We start from the raw sequence: 21,320 nt of genomic DNA on the forward strand, positions 1-21,320 counted from the left end.
GACTTAAACCACTTTGCATTCAAGACGAGCTTGTTCCCATGACATCTATCCCCAAGAACTATCTGGAGAATGAAAAACACTGAACCACAGCTATGGACTTGGGTCTAAAATGGTCTGTGTGTCATAATGGTACCTCTTAATTTTACATGCAAAAGCGTAATACTTAAGGCTACATCATGGGCTAAACAGGCTTTTGCAACCTAACATGGGATTCCCATGTTAGGGAATCAATGTTTCCACAAATACATTCCCTGTTCCCAGTTTACAGATTCAGGAACCCAAGCCGAGCTTCACCTGGTAACTGCCTATATTAACGAGCCTAAACCTTCCATTTGAGGGGAAAAAAGCTAAATCTTAACATATAATATTAATACATTGGCACAGAAATGTCAAGTATGTTATTAAATTTTTAATAACATTTTTCCTTAACATTTTTCCTGCTTTGGGAAAACTATTAGTTTATTCCTTAGTGGACCACTGTTTTTTTAAAAAACTCTTAAAAGCTCATGCTTAATCTTAACAGCATTTTTCAGTTTAGAATGAATGTTTCAATAATAAACTAGTCTAGTACAAAGCTCTATAAACACATACTTAAAAAATGTCTTTGCATAAATGCTTTTTTAAGTCAATACTTTAGTATGATAATGTTATAATACCCAAATGAGGAAAATACAAGGAAGCTGTAGGGTAATACACCTTTAGGATTTCACGGCCACCAGACCACTGGTGCAAAATTATAGCACGAACTTACTCGCTCTGTGTATTCTCTCCCGAACTTCCATGTACTCCTGTTCGTGCTTTACAGCTGTCATCGCCACTGCTAGCTCATTAATCATTTCTTCTAGCTTGTTCTGGTGAGCTACAGAAAAATGTAAAAACAGATTAGCACATATTTGGCAATCTCCTTTTGAAAAATACTCATAAAGCAATATTCCTCAAAATATTCCTCAGAGAAGACATATAAAAGGAGATTTTAAGAAATGGCTCGGACATCATATGGGACTACTGATGACAATTTAATTCTCAAAGCATTTTTTTTAAACGTCCATTCCCAGAACAGAAAGGTCATTCAGGGTGGGACACATACTATATAGTGTTTACTAACTCAAGGAAAATAACTAACCCTAAGAAATTTCCTCTAAGGAACTGACTGCTAACTGGAGAAGAAGAAAAAAAAAGGGGGGGGGGGGAGGAAACACAATATATAAAACAAAATTCCTAACAACAATCCTATAACAATATTTAAATGAAAATCAAAACTTACACTTTAGAATCATTTAACTCCTAATGTTAATTTAAGAGCGACATCAAAACAGACTTTTTAATCTCAATGAAGCTGAGCAGAGAAAAACCCAAAACATTCTTTAAAAAATCCACACCAAAACTCAAACATTTTTCTATTGAAACCAAAGCAGTAATTTCACTACAGTGGGGAATGGCAGGCATCATAAGTGAAAAGACAAGCTCTCCGTTGCACAAGATTTGAAATCAGATATTCTAAATTTTAGCCAAGAACGAATACAAGGTGAACTAACAGTTCTGAAGAGGAAGCATATGCTTCTAGACAGTGCTATGTTATGACAATGAACATAGTTAGGAAAAGAGTACCAGAAGGAAAGCTTCCCATTAGAGGGCCCCCTACCCATGTTAATGTGGAATCTCAAACCATCCCTCACTAGCTTCATTTGGGAAGCCCGAAGCACAGCGTGAAACCTTAGGAGTGAACTTTCTCAGGAATGCCATTGTTGACATTTTGGAACACATATTCTTCATTGTGAGGGGCCACTCAGTACATTTTAGGATCTTCCATCCAGCCATGAGAATCTAAAATGTCTCCAGATAGGGACATCTGGATGGATCAGTGAGTAGAGCATGTGATTCAAGATCTCAGGGTCTGAGTTCAAACACCACAATGGGTATGGAGCCTACTTTAAAAAAGTCTCCAGGTATTATCAGATGTCCTCCTCGGGGGCAAACACTGTCCTCACCTGAGGATCACTGCTTCAGAGTAAGGTTTGATTTCACAGCTTCCATTCACTGACATTAGCAAACAAGAATCTTAAATACTACAGGATTATTTAAGAATAGTTCAACAGTCACGTTCATCAGCCAACATTTTCTAACTATTTAGAAAGGACTAATTTCCAGAAAATGAATAAACACAAACTCCTTCAAAACTCCAAATTCTCTTTGAATTAGCCAAATCCTACGCTGTAAATGGCCCTGAAAAGCAAGTACAGGAATTACTAAGTACCAAGATTCTCTAAATTCTACAGATTTCAAAACCTAACAAATATTTATGATGTAATACTCTACTAACTGCTTAATATTTAGGACAAATATTACCATGTTAGTACTAGGAAACGTGATGAACTGCTGGTTTCCACAAATCATACACTGATGTACACACACTGTGCGCCACTTCCTCAATCACAAATGTGCTGGTACTTGGTAAGTAATGTGTCCAGGAGGCTCAATTCAAGTTTAATGCTAGTCCGTGGAGAAATAAAAATTAATCGAACTACAACATATGGATGAAAGAGCTTCTGTCACGGTATCCAGATACAGCTGCTAGAACTGCATTTCACATCCAATCAAGTTTCAAGTTACGAAATTTCAATGATAAAAACAAGCCAGCAAAATACCTCCTACAAAGTGAACAGCACCATTTGCCATTAGCTATGTTCAAGTAGGACTTTTACTCCTCCAGTTACAATTCAATCTTTCCAACCCTCAGCATTCATTTAAAAGAAACAAAGTATGATGCTACTACTAAGATGTCAATCACTGTATTTCCAGTGCCATTAATAAATTAATTTTTTTAAAGATTTGTTTATTCATGAGAGGCACAGAGAGAGAGGCAGAGACACAACCAGAGGAAGAATTAGGCTTCCTGCAGGGAGCCTGATGACTCCCTGGAGCCTGGGACTCCAGGATCATGCCCTGAGCCGAAGGCAGACACTCAACAACTGAGCCACACAGGCATCCCTCCAGTTCCATTAGTTTAAAGCGACCTAACCGGGCAGCCATGGTGACCCAGCAGTTTAGCGCCACCTTAGGCCCAGGGTGTGATCCTGAAGACCTAGGATTGAGTCCTACATCGGGCTCCCTGCATGGAGCCTGCTTCTCTCTCTCCCTGTGTCTCTGCCCCCACCCCCCACCCCCCGCCTCTGTCATGATTAAATAAAATCTAAAAAATAATAATAATAAAATAAAATAAAGTGACCTAACCTATGCCTCCCGTCAACCAAATAAAAACCACAAAACACAATCACTCTAAAACTCTAATTAGTTGTAGGGGTCTTTTTTAATTAAAAGAAAAAACACTCATGCTAACAAACTGAGGTTAGAAAGAAAGCAGAAATTAGCAGCAAACAAAATTATGCAAGACAAGATGCTGTCAAGAAGCCATCCATCCACCTACCATCCCAGGTATCTCCACCACCTAAAGAAAAGTGTAAGATATAAACACACACAAAAATAAAAGAACAAAGTTTAACCAAACTAGTCATGTATAAAAGAGCAAATGATGATGAATATAACCAGGATTAGCAAATCAACATAATAACCTAAAACACACATAACCTACAAAAGCAGAGTGACTACGAAAAGTTGTCAGAAGAGGCAATTGTAAAGAACTAAAACATAATCTTCCAGAAACTTATTTTTGTTAATTAAGGGTCCCAGAGAAATAAAAAATTTGTATCACAAAAGTTTTTGGTTTTAAAGACAGTGAATGAACCTAGAGTAAGAAATCCAAATAAACACTCCATTCAGATGAATAACAATGTACACAATATTAATTCTTAAAATGTAACAAAATCTTCTGAATGTTCATCTCACCTTCTGTTTCCATGTCTTGTCCTTTGGGGGCCTCCCCAATATCAATGGTGAACATCACTATCTTTGGAGTCATGGTAGACATCCTGTTGCTAAAACAAAATTTATATGTTCCATCCATGTGAGCAGCAAATGTGTATTTTCCACTGGACTCTCGGTCTCCTTTATAAATTCCTTTATTATCAGGCCCTGTAATCTGGAGGCAGGAAAGAAATGCACATCACAAAAGATTTAAAATCATACTTTTCCTAAGTGCTACTAGCAGTAGGATATTCACTAAGAAAATGTAATTTTCACTTAGTGACAGTAACCTCTTTGGGCTGCAGTTCTCTCACTTGTGAAACAAGGCTGGACTAGATATCCTCGCTAAAACATCTTTCAATCCTGACATGTTTTATTTGTCCAACGTAAATACGAACCGCTAGAAACAGAAATAGTACCTTACACATGGTCTCCAACTGACTTTCTATCACCAACACACACAAACTTAAATATTAATATCAAAATATGAAAAAAATATCTTAAAAACTAAGAAATTTGAGCAAGCTACACTTTCAGGTTTTCCTAATTGATTGCTGCAAACCAGTGAAAGAATCTACTTTATCTGAGATGCCAGTAGACTTGACAAAAAAAGGCTAGCCTGAAAACCAACAGACCTGTGTTCTCATCCATGGGCTAACAATCAGCTATTAGGCCTTGGTCAACTTAGTTCCTCTTAGAAAGCCTGTCAAACCTGCAAAACTTGGGAGACTGAAATAGTTCATCTCTAAAGCCTTAACTAATTTTACCAGTCATTCCTTCCATTATCCCCTTATCTTTGGACTCACTTGTACTGTATAATTTGTGCCCAACTCTGTTATACTGTATAATTTGTGCCAACAGCAGTTCACTGTCCAACGATCATGTTAAAAGTGAATTAAAGTATTAGTTACATTTGGTTTCCTAAAAAAAAATAAAAAATAAAAGCGAATCATTCTCTTAATTTAAAATAAAACTAGAGGAGCAAATTTAGGGACTGTGGGTTCCTGAAATAATTTGTCTTCTCCACAAATCCACCTGCAGTCATTACCCCTAAATCGAATGGCCCGACTCCACCTTCCCCCTCGTCAGAGATGGCTCACGGAGCTATCTAGAGGTTCGCACAAAAATAGGTTAAACGCTCAGGCTCTTTCTATGAAAACATTTTAAAAAACACAACGCAAATATCCGCCCAGCCTTCTTCGGTAGCTTTCGTTTTACTTTTTCCCTGAAGTTTCCACGTCATGCCCCAACATTAATCTGAAACAACACGGAGTGCAGCTGAAGACGCAACGGGGACCTGCCCTCGGCTAACCTCAGCATCTAAGTGCCCTGTGGGCCCGGAGCTGACACGCGGCGCCTGGCCGACAAAGCTCGGCGACGGCTTCCACGGGGTGCCCGCGGTTCAAGCCGAGAACCCAAGCGACTAAGCAACGGCGCCGCACCGGAGGGGATCCGGGGTACGGAAGCCGGGCGGCCGCGGGAGAAAAAGCCCGTCAGGGGGTCGCCCGGGCGGGGGCCAGGCGGGGGCCAGGCGGCGGCCAGGCGGCGGCCTGGGCCCCTCCCGGCACTCGGACAGCGGCCTCCACGGCCCGCGCCCCGGCAGGCCCCGCGGGGACCCAGCACCGCCAACCCCCGACCGGCCCTGCGAGCACGCCTCAGGCCGGGGCAGCGTGCCCGCACCTCCACGTCGATGTCCAGGAAGCCGCCCTCGGCCACCTCGAAGATGAGGCCCATCTTAGTGCCCGAGGTGACCCGCTCGAAAAAGCACTCCTCGGCATGCGCGTCGATGCTGACGAAGTAGCCGGAGGCCGTGGCCAGAAGAGCGGCCAGGAGCACCAGCAGCTCGGCGAGCGTCACCATGGTGGGGCAGGGGCCGAAGCCAGGACCGGGAACGCGGCCTCCAGAGCCGCCGCCGCTGCCGCCGCCGCCACCGCTGCCTCCTCAGCCGCCGCCGCCTCAGCTCCGCCCCTTCCGGCTGCGCCACCCGAGGGGGCTGATGCGGGCGCCGGGGATTGGCGGGCGCCGGCAGCTGCCACGTAACGGACGCACGGCGGCCGCCGAGGGACATGGCGGCTCCGCCCAACCGGAGCCCGACGGTGGCTCCGAAGGACCAAACATCGTTGCTCCCACCTCTCTCCTCTTTCCCGCGCAACGTAACATTTCACGTGGACGGTACTAAAAAGCGACAGTGTCTGGAAGCCTCCTCCCCGTAGTGCATCTCCCTAAGATTGTCCAAAGACATGGCGAAAGATCTGGACGCAGCAATAGGAGTGAGAAGTAGAAGGGGAGAGGTGCCTGGGTGGCTCAGCCAGTTAGGTGGGACTCTTGATTTGGCCTCAGGTGGGGACCGCAGGATGCTGAGATCCGGTCTGTGGGGCTCCACGCACAGTCTCAGCCTCTGCCCTACCCCCCTCCTGTTCTCTCTCTCTCAAATAAATGAATAAGTCTTTAAAAAGAAAAAGAAGAAGTAGGGGCATCTTGGTGGCTCCGTGGTTGAGCGTCTGCCTTCCGCCCAGGTCGTGACCCCGGGGTCCCGGGATCGAGTCCCACATTGGGCTCCACGCAGGAAGCCTGCTTCTCCCTCCGCCTGTGTCTCTGCCTCTCTCTGTGTGTCTCTCATGAATAAACAAATATTTTTTTTTTTAAAATCTGAAGTAAAAGGAGACAGGGCTCACGCCAAGAGCTTTGAGATTTTCTGTTGGCCTCCACCTGTCACCAGGAACTCCCTAACCAGCATCAAACAGGCCTCCAGTTACCCAGTTTTCCATCGGTTTGATCCAGTTGAGATGCCTGTTAACCTTCCAGATCATTACCATCTAGCTGTTTTGTTGATTTGTGTTTTTTTAAGATGTTATTTTTTTAGGTAAACTCTACACCTGACGTGAAGCTGGGATTCATAACCCTGAGATCAAGAGTTGGGTGCTCCATGGACTGAGCCAGCCAGGAGCCCCTCAATCTAGTTTAAAAAACACACCTACCAGCTTGCTGACACATCCATCCCACTACGCATTTAAGGAGCTGAATCAGAGGAGTCTGTGAATCAGAGAAGCCTCCTGTCCCTTCTGGGAAAAACCTCCCCACCAATCTGCACGCCAGCTCCTTCCACCCTAACCCCAGAACCCCTGACCATGAGTTCTAATGGGAAAAGAAAATGCCTTCAGAGCATGAACCCGACTTCTCCATTCTCTGGCCATGGGATGAATTGCCTGCCTGCCATCCAGTACTGGTTACCTGGCTAAGGTATTGAGCAGGAAAGCACTCATCACTTGGGAAACACCCTCATGCCACAGAAACCTATGGGGAAGGTTGGGGGTGGGTGTAGACCAGGAAGGGGCACAAGGGAACCTCCTGGGATATTGGAAAAGTTTTATATCTTCACCTAGTGCTTACTTATTATTTTTTTAAATCAAGAAGAATATATACATAAGACTAAGGAAACTAATTTTGCTGTATGTATATTAATACTTCAACCACAAAAATATTTTTTTACCTTGTTCAAATCCTCCAAAGCTAGAATTCTCTCAGTTCCCCTAAAGTGCTGCTGCCACATCAGGCCCACTTACCTCCTGCCTCCAGCTAGGACGATTTTTTGCACTTTGTTTCCAGACATGCTTCTACTCAGACCTCAAAACTCAACTCAAATGTCACCTCTTTTCTTCTCTAGAACGTCCCTAAATATACCTCTGCCAAACACTATCTCCCCATCCTCTGTGCTTTCCAGGCAGATTTGTGCAACAGTTACAGTTATTTACCAGTCTGCAACACTCGTGAGCCACCAGCCTTGACATATATATGTCATTCTCTTGGAGCCCACCACAGGGCCACAAAAGACCTCATTCATCACATATTAGTTGAGCTCATTGTCCTGGCCTGGGGATGAGGAGACCTGAGTGGTTACTCGGGCTTTACACATAGCTGTGTGTCCTTAATTATGTTCCATCAACTTGGAGCTTCAGTCTCCTCACCTGTAAAGAGGGGGTGACACCTCATGCCTTGCTTGTTATCATGAGGATGAAATGACACCATGTCTGTGAAGGTGCTGTGCAAATGTGAAAGATTATTTCCTTTTTTCTTCTTCTTTTTTTCTTTTTTAAATTTTGTTTTGGTGTTTTGTTTTGTTTTGTTCTCTGAGGAATTATTTCTTGAAAGACCTACAGGCAATAGGGGGCAGTCTTGGCCCAAAATCCAGTTTCCCGCTTCAGGTGTCAAGAAACCGGTGCTGCTACAACGATGGAAGCCTCCTTGCTATGACAGTGTGTTACTGAACTCAATTGTTCCAGTAATAGTCCCCTGATTCTCCATTCTCCAGACTTTGGCAAAGGCCCTGCTTCTCCTGACAGGTCAGTTCTGTAGTGTTATTCTAAGATCCATGAGCCTGTTTCTCCAGCCTCACTAACCTACTCTATGCTTCCACTTCCCTGTGTTAAATTTCTTTCTGATTATAATACCTACAATAGCTTCCTATAAACTGAATTAATCTGATGGAAACAGCCTTTTTGACTTCCCAAGCCACTGAACCTCATAGAAAAGTGCAAAGAGCAATTCTGTTTTTAACCAAAAATCAAATGTTAACTTCCATTTTCATATTGATTAAGTATTCTTTTTTTTTTAATTTTATTTATTTATGATAGTCACACACAGAGAGAGAGAGAGGCAGAGACACAGGCAGAGGGAGAAGCAGGCTCCATGCACCGGGAGCCTGACGTGGGATTCGATCCCGGGTCTCCAGGATCGCGCCCTGGGCCAAAGGCAGGCACCAAACCGCTGCGCCACTCAGGGATCCCTTGATTAAGTATTCTAAATCCATGTATCAGGGACTTAAAATGTGAACATTTATCATCTTGGTGAACCATAATGAATTGTAGATTGTGGGTATTTTTTTTTTTTAATTGTGGGTATTTTATTATATAAATCAGGGGACCCAAATTCAAATGCCTTTAGAGAGGATCCCTGGGTGGCTCAGCAGTTTAGCGCCTGCCATCAGCCCAGGGCGTGATCCTGGAGTCCGGGGATCAAGTCCTACATCAGGCTCCCTGCATGGAGCCTGCTTCTCCCTCTGCCCGTGTCTCTGTCTCTCTCTCTCTTTCTCTCTCTCTCTCTCTGTGTCTCTCATGAATAAATAAATAAAATCTTTTTAAAAATAACTTTAGGGATCAGGCAGTTTTATGTGAATGAGAGATGGCATCAGCTGGAGGAAATAGGGAGTGGGAAGGACTGTGGCAAATTGGAGCATAGATACGTATCTAGATAGAGTTAACTCCAATGTTTGAAAACACAGTGGTGGCCAAACAAAAAAATGCATCCAGAAGTCATCTGGAATTTTTTTTCTATTATAAAAGTAATTAACGGGATCCCTGGGTGGCTCAGCGGTTGAGCATCTGCCTTTGGCTCAGGGCATGATCCCGGAGTCCCGGGATCAGGTTCCATATCAGGCTCTCTGCATGGAGCCTGCTTCTCCTTTCTCTTCCTATGCCTCTGCCTCTCTGTGTGTGTCTCTCATGAATAAATAAATAAAACCTTTTTTTAAAAAGTAATTAACTATGCTATCTAAAAATTGGAAAAGAGACTAAAGTAACTCTAATCACAGGACGTTAAAATAATTATTGTCAAATGCTTGGCATAGTTCATTTTTCATCCAGGTTTTTCTTTATAGCACCAGTCCCATAAATGACTCATCAAGCATCTTTCAACATTATTTCAATATCTGAAGACAGGCTCTCTAGACTTTCCAGGTCACCCAAAGTAAATGTACACTTTCCTCAGCACAGACTGGCATATGCTTATGTGCCATGCTGTCCTTGAATACATTCAACACAGCAAGATGGCACATAGTGGGTACTTAATAATTGTAGGATGATGAATGAATCTCTCCACTGGGGTCTAGCCCAGAACCTACCAGGTGGTTACTGGTAGTCAGTGAGATGTAATTAAAAAAACAAAATCAGGTCTTTCCTTCCCTCTTTCCTCCCTCCCTCCCTTCCTCCCTCCCTTCCTTCTTTCCTTCTTTCCAGATTTACTGATATTTAATTCACATACCATGAAACCACCCTTTCCCCCAGAACAGTTCTTAGTTACTCCTCTCACGAAAAATCTGCACAATCACCACAGATAGTCACTGCAGTCTTTACTCCTCCTGCTGTCCGATCTCCAGCTCACTGCCAGCACCAACACTGGCTTTTGCAATCCCCTTAACTCTCTTTCTGTTCTCATGTTCCTTTCACTGTTTTCTTGTGGTCTTTTTCTCCTCATACAGACCATGTCTTACAAGTCTATGTTGGGGTCCATTTTTCTTTGCATAATCCAAGCAGTCATAAATCATGCCAAAGCCAGTTGTCTTGCCACTGATAAGAGAGAAGCAGAAAAATGTTCACCTTCAGCCCAGAAGGCTGACCTGTAAGCCTGCATGGTTTCGATAAGGATCAAATAAGTACTGGTTTCTACATTCTTACAGGGTCTCATGATTGCCTGGACCTCTTAGGGACAGTTCATATCAAACTGAATGATAAGCACCAGAGAACTCTTGCAAAAGTAGTTTTTTAGTAGAAATTCAAAGAAGACATCTATGACCTAATCCTCTCCACATCTTCCCACCCCATGCACTAAGCATATAACCACCAGCTCCAAACAGCAAAAGGGCAGCTTTTTCTGTCCCCAGGTCCCGTCATCCTGATGCTTAAATAAAGTTACTAAACTGCACCATAAAACGTCTCAAGAATTCTTTCTTGACCACCTCTCTCGATCCAGCAACACCACCACCAAAATTGGTTCTGAATCCAAATACGAAGATGACATCCATATGGTCTTATACATTTTGGCTAGTTTTCGCCAGAATTTCTGTCTTAGGTACTGTTGTCTTTCCAGGGTGAAGAACACCAATGACCACTTATTTCCGCTGAAGTAATAGGTTGGTCATGATTCTTGGTCTGGGTAGTTACTGTGACATTCATGATGGAGGCCAAGCTACATGCAGCCAGGGAGGAAAAGAGCAAAATCACCCTTTTCAAATGTACTGCTCAGTGATTGTTAGCATTATTCACAGAGTTGTTCAACCATTACCTCTATCTAATCTCAAAACATTTCAACATCTCTGAAAGAAACCTTGTATCCTTTAGCAGTCACTCTTCATCCCCCATAGTCCCCAGCCCCTAGCCACCACTAATCTACTTTCTGTCTCTATGGATTTGGAATGAAATCATACAATATGTGGCCTTTTGTGTCCAGCTTCTTTCACTTAGCATCATATTCTCAAGTTTCTTCCATGTGGAACTTCATTCCTTTTTATGGCTGACTCATATTGCTTTGTGTGGATTGGCCACATTTTGTTTGTCATTTGATGGACATTTGAGTTGTTTCCACTTTCTGGCTACAGGGAACAATGCTGCTATGACTGTTCACTCACGTTTGTGTGGGGACACATGTTTTCAATTCTCTGGGGTATATACCTAGAGCAGACAAAATAAATTCTTTCTGCTTGGAATCAGAAGCTTGTTGGGGCAGGGACTCTGAAATCAGATTAGAAATCAAAAAGGGGTGTGCTTTGGTTACATCTGTCAAAGGCTGGCAAGTTTTAAACAATAACAAAGAGCTGTTTCCACAGAAAGGCTAGATCAGCTTTCTGCTGGTCTGGGCATGAATACACCCTTTCCCTTCTAGTGCCACAGAAATCTGTTTTAAAATTAGGGAAGAGTAAAGGAAACAAAGGGATTTTCTTTCTTTTTTCACTTTCAGTTTTAAAATGTCACTTTATTTAGAATAATTTTAATATATTAAAACAATCAAGGGTGCCTAGGTGGCTCAATCAGTTAAGCATGCAACTCTTGATCTTGATCTTGGCTCAGATCCTGATCTCAGGGTTGTGAGTTGGAGCCCTGACTTATTATTGCCCGGCACGGCATATACATTTTATATATGCATATATATATATGCTAAAATAATCAGAAATGAAGACAAATTTTACTATAATACCACCTAATCAGATCAGCCATCTGGGGACTCGGTGTTAGGCCTCTGTCCATTTGATCTCAGACCCTGGCAGCCCTCTCTGCTCGCCCTCGAATCACAAGGAACTACATCTCCCAGGCTCCCTTGCACTCCGCTTCCTGATATGTTGGGCCAGCTACAGAAGCTGACAGAAGGGCAGAGGAAGGAGGAAGCCAGTACATCTCTCTGCTTTGGGAAGCAACTCCACTGGTGACTACATCTTCAAGGCTCCAGCTCCTCTGAAGTTCCAGTTTCACTGGGTAGTCTTAGCTCCTGGACTCTGGTAACTCCACGCTTGCTTTCATCCCTTCCAGTCCTAACTGGAACAGTCTCTTTCTGCTACTGCTAATCAGTGGGTTGTCTCACCATCTCTTGCCTGGCTCCTCATTTCTATCATCACCTGTTGTTCAAAATATATCTACCAACTCAGGGCGCCTGGGTGGTTCAGTCAGCTAAGTGTCAGGCTCTTGGTTTCCGCTGAGGTCATGATCTTGGGGTCATGGAATCGAGTCCCATATTGGGCTCAGTCCTCAGTGCAGAGTCTGCTTGAGGTTCTCTCTCACCCCTTCCCTCTCTGTCTCTCCCTCTGCTCATGCTCACTCTCTTTCTGTCTATCTCAAATAAATAAATAAAATATTTTAAAATAAAATCTCAGGGATGCCTGGGTGGCTCAGTGGTTGAGCATCTGTCTTTGGCTCAGGGAGTGATCCCAGGATCTGGGATTGAGTCCCACATTGGGATCCCTGCATGGAGCCTGCTTCTCCCTCTGCCTATGTCTCTGCCTCTCTATATATACCTCTCATGAATAAATAAATAAATAAATAAATCTTTTTAAAAATTTAAGATAAAAAATAAAATAATATCAAATTTAATACATTGTATATATACAATTTATTATTTATAAGTTAATAATTGTATACACACACACACACACAATTTTTGACTTGTTCCCTTCAAAAGGTGGAGCCTAATTCCCCTCTCCTGGTTTGGGAGGGAGAACTGACTTAATGACTCACTTCTGTCTAAGATAATGTGGCAGATGTGACAGATGTGTGGCTTCTGAAGCTAGGTCATGAAAGGTATTGTAGCTTCTACCTTGTCTTGACTCACTTCCTCTGGGGAAGACAGCTATCGTGTCATAAGGACACTCTAGCTGCTCTGGGAGAGATCTACATGGAGGAAAACTAGTGCCTCCCACCAACAGCTATCAAGTGCGCCATCTTGGAAGTGACTTCTCCAGCCCCAGTTAAGCCTTCAGATGACAGCAGCCCTTGCCAATATCTTGACTACAACTTTACAACAGATCCTGTATCAGAACTGGTTGGCCGGGATCCCTGGGTGGTGCAGCGGTTTGGCGCCTGCCTTTGGCCCGGGGCACGATCCTGGAGACCCAGGATCGAATCCCACGTCGGGCTCCCGGTGCATGGAGCCTGCTTCTCCCTCTGCCTGTGTCTCTGCCTCTCTCTCTCTCTGTGACTATCATAAATAAATAAATAATTTAAAAAAAAAAAAGAACTGGTTGGCCAAGTTGCTCCCAAATTCCAGATCTACAGAAACTATGAAAGATAATGATGACTATTGTTTTAAGCCACTAAGTTTTGGGGTAACTTATTACACAGCAATAGATAACTAATGCATGTGTTTAACCAATTTCCAACATTAAAACCTTTTTGTTGGAGGAGCACCTGGATGGCTTAATAGGTAGAGCATGCAACTCTTGACCTTGGGGTTGTAAGTTCAAGCCCTACAATGGATATAGAGATTACTTAAAGATAAAATCTTTTTTTTTTAAGATTCTTTTTATTTATTCAAGAGAGACACACAGAGAGAAGGCAGAGACATGAGCAGAGAGAGAACCAGGCTCTCTGCAAGGAGCCTGATGCAGGACTTGATCCCAGGACCCTGGGATCATGACCTGAGCCAAAGGCGAACACTCAACCATTGAGCCACCCAGGTGCCTCCAATCAACAATTTTCATGTCCATAAATACAGTGATTAGTTTAGGGGTAGGTATGTGTCCCAAGCTGAGCCAGTGATATGCAATGAAAATTCATTGAATTGGGATGCCTGAGTGGCTCAGCAGTTGGGCATCTGCCTTTGGCTCATGTCGTGATCTCGGGATACCGGATCAAGTCCCACATCAGGCTCCTGCAGGGAGCCTGTTTCTCCCTCTGCCTGTGTCTCTGCCTCTGTGTGTGTGTGTGTGTGTGTGTGTCTCATGAATAATTAAATAAATAAATAAACCTTTTTTTTTTAACCTTTTTTTTTTAAAAGAAAATTCAGGGATCCCTGGGTGGCGCAGTGGTTTAGCGCCTGCCTTTGGCCCAGGGTGCAATCCTGGAGACCTGGGATCAAATCCCACTTTGGGCTCCCGGTGCATGGAGCCTGCTTCTCCCTCTGCCTATGTCTCTGCCTCTCTCTCTCTCTCTCTCTGTGACTATCATAAGTAAATAAAAATTAAAAAAAAAAAAAGAAAATTCATTGAATTATCTATTATTATTGGCAGATGTAACCCTACATGTCCTGGAGACCACCTTTGACACCATGTGTGGATAGCCTGCATGAAAGTGATGTCAACATTATGCAAACCCAAAGCTGAGGGGCAGAGAACAAAAGAAGTCAGATGACATGGCTATCACTAAGGCCCTGTATCCAGCTGTGCCTGATCCACATTCTGGATTTCTCGTTTGTATAACTTTTTGTGTAAGCCAGTTTGAGTTGTGAAAGACTTTGACAAACTCCAGAAATCCAAAACAAGAGGCATTACAACTACAGACTTCCTCATGTCTGTTTCGAGATGCTCATGGTAGGCAGGCTCAATGCTACAAATGCTTTAAAATAATTTAAGTCAATTAATTGGCAGCATGATTTAGACATTTTGAACAGTACCTAAGGAAATATTGTGTTTTCAAAAACTAGATTATGGTCTAGAAATATAATTTTTTTCTCTCTCTCTCTTTTTTAAGATTTTAAAGTAATCTCTATACCCAACATGAGGTTTGAACTTACAACCTTGAGATCAAGAGTCACATGGCCTATGGACTGAGCTAGCCAGGTCTCCAGAAATAGAATTCTTATCCCTGTCACTCATTAAGAGGCTCATACTCAATTCCTTTTCCAGGAGTGTCTTTGATTCCTCACCCGTAAAATGGAGTACTTACTGTCTCCTCAGGACGGCTGCTTACTGTCTGCTTCACAGACTGAGTGAGTTGCTCTTATTCTGGGTTTCAATAAAATTCTTGTGTAGTTCTATCATGGTCCTTAATTGTGTTATTTGTTACTATTTGGATATAATTTATTTGCCATACAATTTACCCTTTTGAACTATACAATTCAATGTTTTTTGTTATATTCACAGAGTTGTGCAACCATCACCACAATTGATTTTTTTTTTTCATTCTTAAAGATTAATAGTCTATGCAGCTGAAAAGTAGCAAAAAATCAGGCACAGATTGACAGTTGCTCAATTTCCATCACGGGGATGCAGTTTGCTCTCCCATGTCTAAGCCCTGCTTTCCTTCTGTTGCCTTCTTACTCAGGCTGGCTCTCCCCAGACAACCTCAGTATGGCCCAGGGTTCCTGGGGAGAAGGGCAGGAGTGGTCCCCCTGAAGAAGACCAGAAAAATGGGATGGATTCTGGAGGGAGAACCCACACTCTAGTCACTGGACTGTGAGCTCCCTGAGGGCAGGGACTTATGCCCGAATTTCTCTTTGCATTCCCAGAGTGCCTCCTGGCCCAGCAAGTTCTTAATGTCGGTGAGCCTCCTGCCTGGAGAAAGCTCTTTTCCACCCCTCCCTCTTCTGGGGCCTGGTTCATCTCTCAGAAACAAGGAGTTCTGTGAAGAGACATAGGTTCCTACAAAGTGATCCTAGCTTTCAGAGGGAGGTACTGTATTTACAAGAGACAACAAGAAGGTGGAAACTACTCAAAAATCCCTGGATTGGGACACCTGGGTGTCTGTGGTTGAGTGCCTGCCTTCAGCTCAAGTTGTGATCCTGGGGTCCTAGGATCGAGTCCCACATTGGGCTCCCTGCAGGGAGTCTGCATCTCCCTCTGCCTGTGTCTCTCATGAATAAATAAGTAAAATCTTTAAAACAACAACAAAAAAAGTCCCTGGATTGATGAAGTGATATACAACAAGTGGTCCATCCATACAGTGGACTATGATTCAGCCACAAAAATGGAAAGAAGCCCTGACCCATGCTACAACGGACCTTGGAGACATGAGGCTCAGTGAAAGAAGCTGGTCATAAAAGACCAGATATTACATGATTCCATTTACGTGATATATCCAGAATACTTAAGTCCATGGAGACCAAGAGCAGATTAATTATTACTTCGGGCCATGTGTCAGAGTAGGGAGGAAATGGGGAGTCATAGCTAATGGGGTTTCTGTTTGGAGCAATGAAAATGTTCCAGAACTAGACAGTAGTGATGGTTGTATGTATCTGTGAATATACCAAAAATCTTTGAATTGTATCCTTTAAATGTGCGGATTTTCATGACATGTGAACTGTCTCAATCAAGCTGTTTGAAACAAACACACACATGGAGAAGTTTTCATCCTCCAAGGTACAGTCCAGAAGCAGCCCGGCCAGCAGGGTAAGATGGCAGAGCAAGATGGCAGAAAGGACAGCCAGAAGCCATGAATTCCAGATAGGATCATGCTCCAAAGCTAGTTTTTCCCTGGACCATATTTCTGCCAGGAGTATCAAATCGCTTTCATGACTTCGAGAGAGAGGAGACATCCAGGAGCTGGCCTGGCCCTGACTGCTGGCCTCTGTGTTCTTGTGTTGAAATAACAGTTTCACAGAACACCAACATCAGACAAGGCCACCTTGTGACATGATGAAATGAGACAAAATATGAGCATGGTACAGGCCATGAAATACCCAACATCTCCCTCTCTTGGCTAATATCAGTAACAGCCAATTTACGAAATACAGTCTCAGCCTGGCTCTAGTCTGTCCTCCATCTAGATGAGATTTCAGAGCTCCAGTCCTAGAATGATCCCTGCTTCCTGACAGCACACACTCTAGAGCAAAATTCCTAGGTCCTTAAATTCTCCCCAGAATCAGCCAACCAAAGTCCAAATCCTACAAACCATTCTTTCTAACACCCCTACATTCTCTTACTGCGATGCCCCACGATTCCCCATGGTATGCATTCTCCCACACTTCAATGAGTATTAAATCCAACTGGCTTAGCTACTAGTGTGTTCCTTGTGGTCTTTGGCTGGAAGACACTGACAGCTTGTAAACATCTGCTTTTTATGGTTTGTTTTTTGTTTTTTACAGCAAAGATAGCTCAAAGAGAACACAGAGGTCAATCACATGCTCTATGGCTATAGACAGACCTGGCCTGAATCTCAGCTCAGCCACTTAACCGTGTGACCTGTGGCAAGTTAATTCATCTCTCTGGGCCTCAGTTTCGTCTCCTACATGCTTCTTTATGTCATGCTTCTGCTCAAAAACCCTACAGTGGCTCCCAGAATCATTCAGAATCAAGACCATAGAAACTATCTTTCTCTGGGGGCCCCTACCCTCCACTCTGTCTATTGTGGCCCCTGCCCTTGCAGAGCCAATCAAGCCCATAGACCCCCTGCTGGTCCTCCACCTCACCAGGCACGCTCCTGATTCAGAGGCTCTGCACTTCCTGTTCCCCCTGCCTAGAACCACCTCCCTCAAGTTTTATTTTCCTTTTTTTTTTTTTTAAGATGTTATTTATTTATTTGACAGAGAGAGGGCATGAGGGCAAGCAGGGGGAAGTGGCAGGTGGGGGAGGAGAAGCAGACTCCCCACTGAGCAGGGAGCCTGATCTGGGACTCAATCCCAGGACCCTGGGATCATGATCTGAGCTAAAGGCAGATGGTTCACCAACTGAGCCATCCAGGGCCCTCCCCAAGTTTTCTCTTGGCTTCCTCCCTCACTCTAGCCAGGTCTCTGCTCCAATGTCACCTCCTGAAGAAAAAGCCCCCCAATTCCATCACCCTCTAAGCCAGTGGTTCTTTTGTGTGTGTGTATTTTTTTAAATTTAGGTTTGATTTCCCAGCATATAGTATAACACCCAGTGCTCATCCTGCCAAGTGCCCCCCTCAGTGTCCATCACCCAGTCACCCCATCCCCCCACCCACCTCCCGTTCCACTATCCCCTGTTCGTTTCCCAGAGTTAGGAGTCTCTCATGTCCTGTCATCCTCTCTGATATTTCTCACGCATTTTCTCTCCTTTCCCCTTTAATCCCTTTCACTATTTCTTATATTCTCCAAATGAATGAGACCATATAATGATTGTCCTTCTCCAACTGACTTACTTCACTCAGCATAATACCCTCCAGTTCCATCCACATCGAAGCAAATGGTGGGTATTCATCCTTTCTGATGGCTGAGTAATATTCCATGTGTATATAGACCACATCCTCTTCATCCAGTCATCTGTCAAAGGACACCGAGGCTTCTTCCACAGTTTGGCTATTGTGGACATTGCTGCTATAAACATTGGGGTGCAGGTGTCCCAACATTTCACTGCATCTGTATCTTTGGGGTAAATCGCCAGCAGTGCAATTACTGGGTCATAGGGTAGGTCTATTTTTAACTCTTTGAGGAACCTCCACACAGTTTTCCAGAGTGGCTGTACCAGTTCACATTCCTACCAACAGTGCAGAGGGTTCCCCTTTCTCCACATCCTCTCCAATATTTGTTGTTTCCTGTCTTCTTAATGTTCACCATTCTCACTGGTGTGAGGTGGTATCTCATTGTGGTTTTGATTTGCATTTCCCTGATGGCCAGTGATGCAGAGCATTCTCTCATGTTTAAGCCAACTGTTCTTAACTGGGGTGAGCAGCAGAATCACCCAGGGACATTGGTAAGAGTACAAAGTCCCAGCCTGTTCTACTTCATCCCTGCTGGTAGGAATGTAAAATAGCACAACGATCTGGGAGAATAGTTAAGCGTTTCTTGAAAAGTTAAACATACATTTAACATGTAACCCAGACATTATTTCACTTCTATTGCACTATTGCACCAAAGAAAGGAACGCATGTGTCCAGAAAGACTTCCATGTGAAGATTCATAATATTTGAATGAAGCAAAAACTGGAGATGACCCAAATGTCCAACAGTAGGTAAATAGACCAACAAATGTAGTATGACTGTAGAGTGGAATATTAGCAATAAAAAGAATGAGCTATTTTTGTTTTAAAGATTTTATTTTTTTATTCATGAGAGACACACACAGAAAGAGAGAGAGAGAGGCAGAGGCACAGGCAGAGGGAGAAGCAGGCTCCCTGCAGGGAGCCTGACGTGGGACTCGATTCCAGGTCTCCGGGATCATGTCCTGGGCCGAAGGCAGGCGCTCAACCACTGAGCCACCCAACTGTCCCAAGAATGAGCTAGTTATACACACCACCGTTTGAATGAATCTTAAAACTCTTATGCTGAGGAAAGAAGCTGGACCCAAAAAAAGGTGCATTCAGCTTACCTCCTGTAATGTATGATTTTGAGTAAAGAATGTGGACATTTCTGTTGAGTATAAACCTAGAAGTGGAACTGCTAGGTCACAGAGTAGGCATATGTTCAGGTTTAGTAGAGTCTGCCTCTTTTCCAGCATCATTTCCACAAATACTACTAACAGCATTGTCTGAGGGGTTGACCTTGGCAAATCTGAAAACTGGAACAGGTCTAGTGTCCTTGAAATGTGGAGGATAAAGGGGCTCCTGGGAAGTTCAGTCAGTGAAGCATCTGACTTCAGCTCAGGTCATGATCTCAGGGTCCTAGGGTGGAGCCCCATGTTGGGATCCCTACTCAGAGTCTCTTTGCCCCATTGCCCCTGCCCTCCCCCTTCCCCCTACCCTCTCTTTGCCCTCCCCCTCACCCTGCTCATGCTCTCTCTCTCTCTCTCAAATGAATAAATAGAATCTTTTTTTAAAAATGTGGAGAATAAAGAAGGGCTAGACAACCCCTGCCCCAGCCCCCAAAGAACAATGGAAATCATGCAAAAAATTTAAGTAAGAAAATGGCATGGGCAAAATTGCATTTTAGAAAGATTCATGACTGCAGGGTGGAACTGCAGGCATACACCACCAGCCCTGGGGTTTTGCTGTCTGCATGGTAGTTGTGGCCTCCAGCCTTCCTCCTCATGCCTGACTTAAGAGGCAAGAATGGGGGCACCCCCAGTGGCGCAGCGGTTTAGCGCCGCCTGGATCAAGTCCCACGTCAGGCTCCCTGCATGGAACCTGCTTCTCCCTCTGCCTGTGCCTCTGCCCTCTCTCTCTCTGTGTCTCTATGAATAAATAAATAAAATCTTAAAAAAAAAAAAAGGCAACAATGGACAGTGCTGAGCAGATCAGGATGTAACATGTTTTGGCCACTCACTTCTTGTAAAGTTGAAAAAAAAATTGTGTCCATTTGCACAGCAACATTGTTTAAAAGAAACCAGAAAATCCTGCCAACGTCTATCAAAGGAGATATGACCAGGTTAAGTTATAGTACATCCATAAACCAAAAAATGATACAATCATTTTTTAAATGAAGCAAATATCTACAAAAAAGACTGAAGAATGGCTAAAATCAAAGAAATAGCTGTTGGTGAGAATATGGAGAAAAAGGAACCCTCATGCACTGTTGGTGGGAATGCAAACTGGTGCAGCCACTGTGGAAGACAGTATGGAATGTCCTCAAAAAATTAAAAATACCACTGCCCTATGATCTAGTAATCAATTGCACTACTGGGTATTTATCCAAAGAATACAAGAACACGAATTCAAAAAGATATGTGCACCCCTATATTTATTGCAGCATTATTTACAATAGCCAAGATACAGAAGCAACCCAAGTGTCCATCAATTGATGAATGAATCAAGAAGATGTAGTATACATGTGCAACAGAATATTGTCAGTCATAAAGAAGAATGAAATCTTACCATTTGCAACAATATGGATAGATCTACAGGGTGTAACGCAAAGTGAAATAAGTCAGAGAAAGACAAATACCATATGATTTCATTAATATGTGGAATTTAAGTAACAAAACAAGTGAACAAAGGGGAAAAAAGACAAACCAAAAACCAGACTCAACTATGGAGACCAAACTAATGATTCCAGGGTGGGGAGGAGGATAGGTGATGGGGATTAAGAATGCATTTATCATGATGAGCACTGAGTAATGTATAAAAGTGTTGAATCACTCTATTGTACACCTGAAACTAACATATGTTAACTATGCTGCAATTAAAATTAAAACAAAACAAAAACGAGAACTTATGCTACTAAAATGTGTATGTCAGGAGTTAAAGCCTATTAGGATTCAGATTTATTTGTTAAGAAGAAGAAAAGAAGAAGAAGAAGAAGAAGAAGAAGAAGAAGGAGGAGGAGGAGGAGGAGGAGGAGGAAGAGGAGGAGGAGGAGGGGTTGGAGGAGGAGGAGGAGGAGGAGGAGGAGAAGAAGAAAAAGGAGAAGAAAGGGCACCTGGGTGGTTCAATCGGT

At 43.4% G+C, this 21,320-nt stretch overlaps 1 protein-coding gene and 1 long non-coding RNA gene across 6 annotated transcripts in view; one reads left to right on the plus strand and one right to left on the minus strand.

The window, feature by feature from the left end:
• Window positions 1–5,831, minus strand: part of TMED2 (transmembrane p24 trafficking protein 2) — a 9,445-nt gene extending 3,614 nt beyond the window's left edge. The window contains exons 1-4 of one of the 2 annotated variants that reach the window (XM_077875331.1): window positions 5,542–5,831; window positions 3,844–4,036; window positions 3,425–3,445; window positions 752–859 (exon numbers count right to left, since the gene is read on the minus strand). In XM_077875331.1, coding sequence (XP_077731457.1) covers window positions 752–859; window positions 3,425–3,445; window positions 3,844–4,036; window positions 5,542–5,721 — 502 coding nt within the window. In that variant the 5' untranslated portion in view covers window positions 5,722–5,831. The remainder of the gene's footprint in view (window positions 1–751; window positions 860–3,424; window positions 3,446–3,843; window positions 4,037–5,541) is intronic. The other variant, XM_077875332.1, reaches the window with a different exon arrangement.
• Window positions 1–21,094, plus strand: part of LOC144299755 (uncharacterized) — a 26,298-nt gene extending 5,204 nt beyond the window's left edge. Inside the window, exons 1-4 of one of the 4 annotated variants that reach the window (XR_013366440.1) lie at window positions 11,712–12,124; window positions 14,348–14,647; window positions 14,808–15,045; window positions 17,140–21,094. This is a non-coding gene — a long non-coding RNA (uncharacterized LOC144299755). Of the gene's footprint in view, window positions 1–8,063; window positions 8,202–11,711; window positions 12,125–14,347; window positions 15,046–17,139 lie in introns of those variants that run through there. The other 3 variants (XR_013366439.1, XR_013366438.1, XR_013366437.1) reach the window with 3 other exon arrangements.
• The last annotated feature ends 226 nt before the right edge of the window (window positions 21,095–21,320 follow it).

Source organism: Canis aureus, chromosome 27, assembly GCF_053574225.1.
Source record: "Canis aureus isolate CA01 chromosome 27, VMU_Caureus_v.1.0, whole genome shotgun sequence".
Classification (NCBI taxonomy): Eukaryota; Metazoa; Chordata; class Mammalia; order Carnivora; family Canidae; genus Canis; species Canis aureus.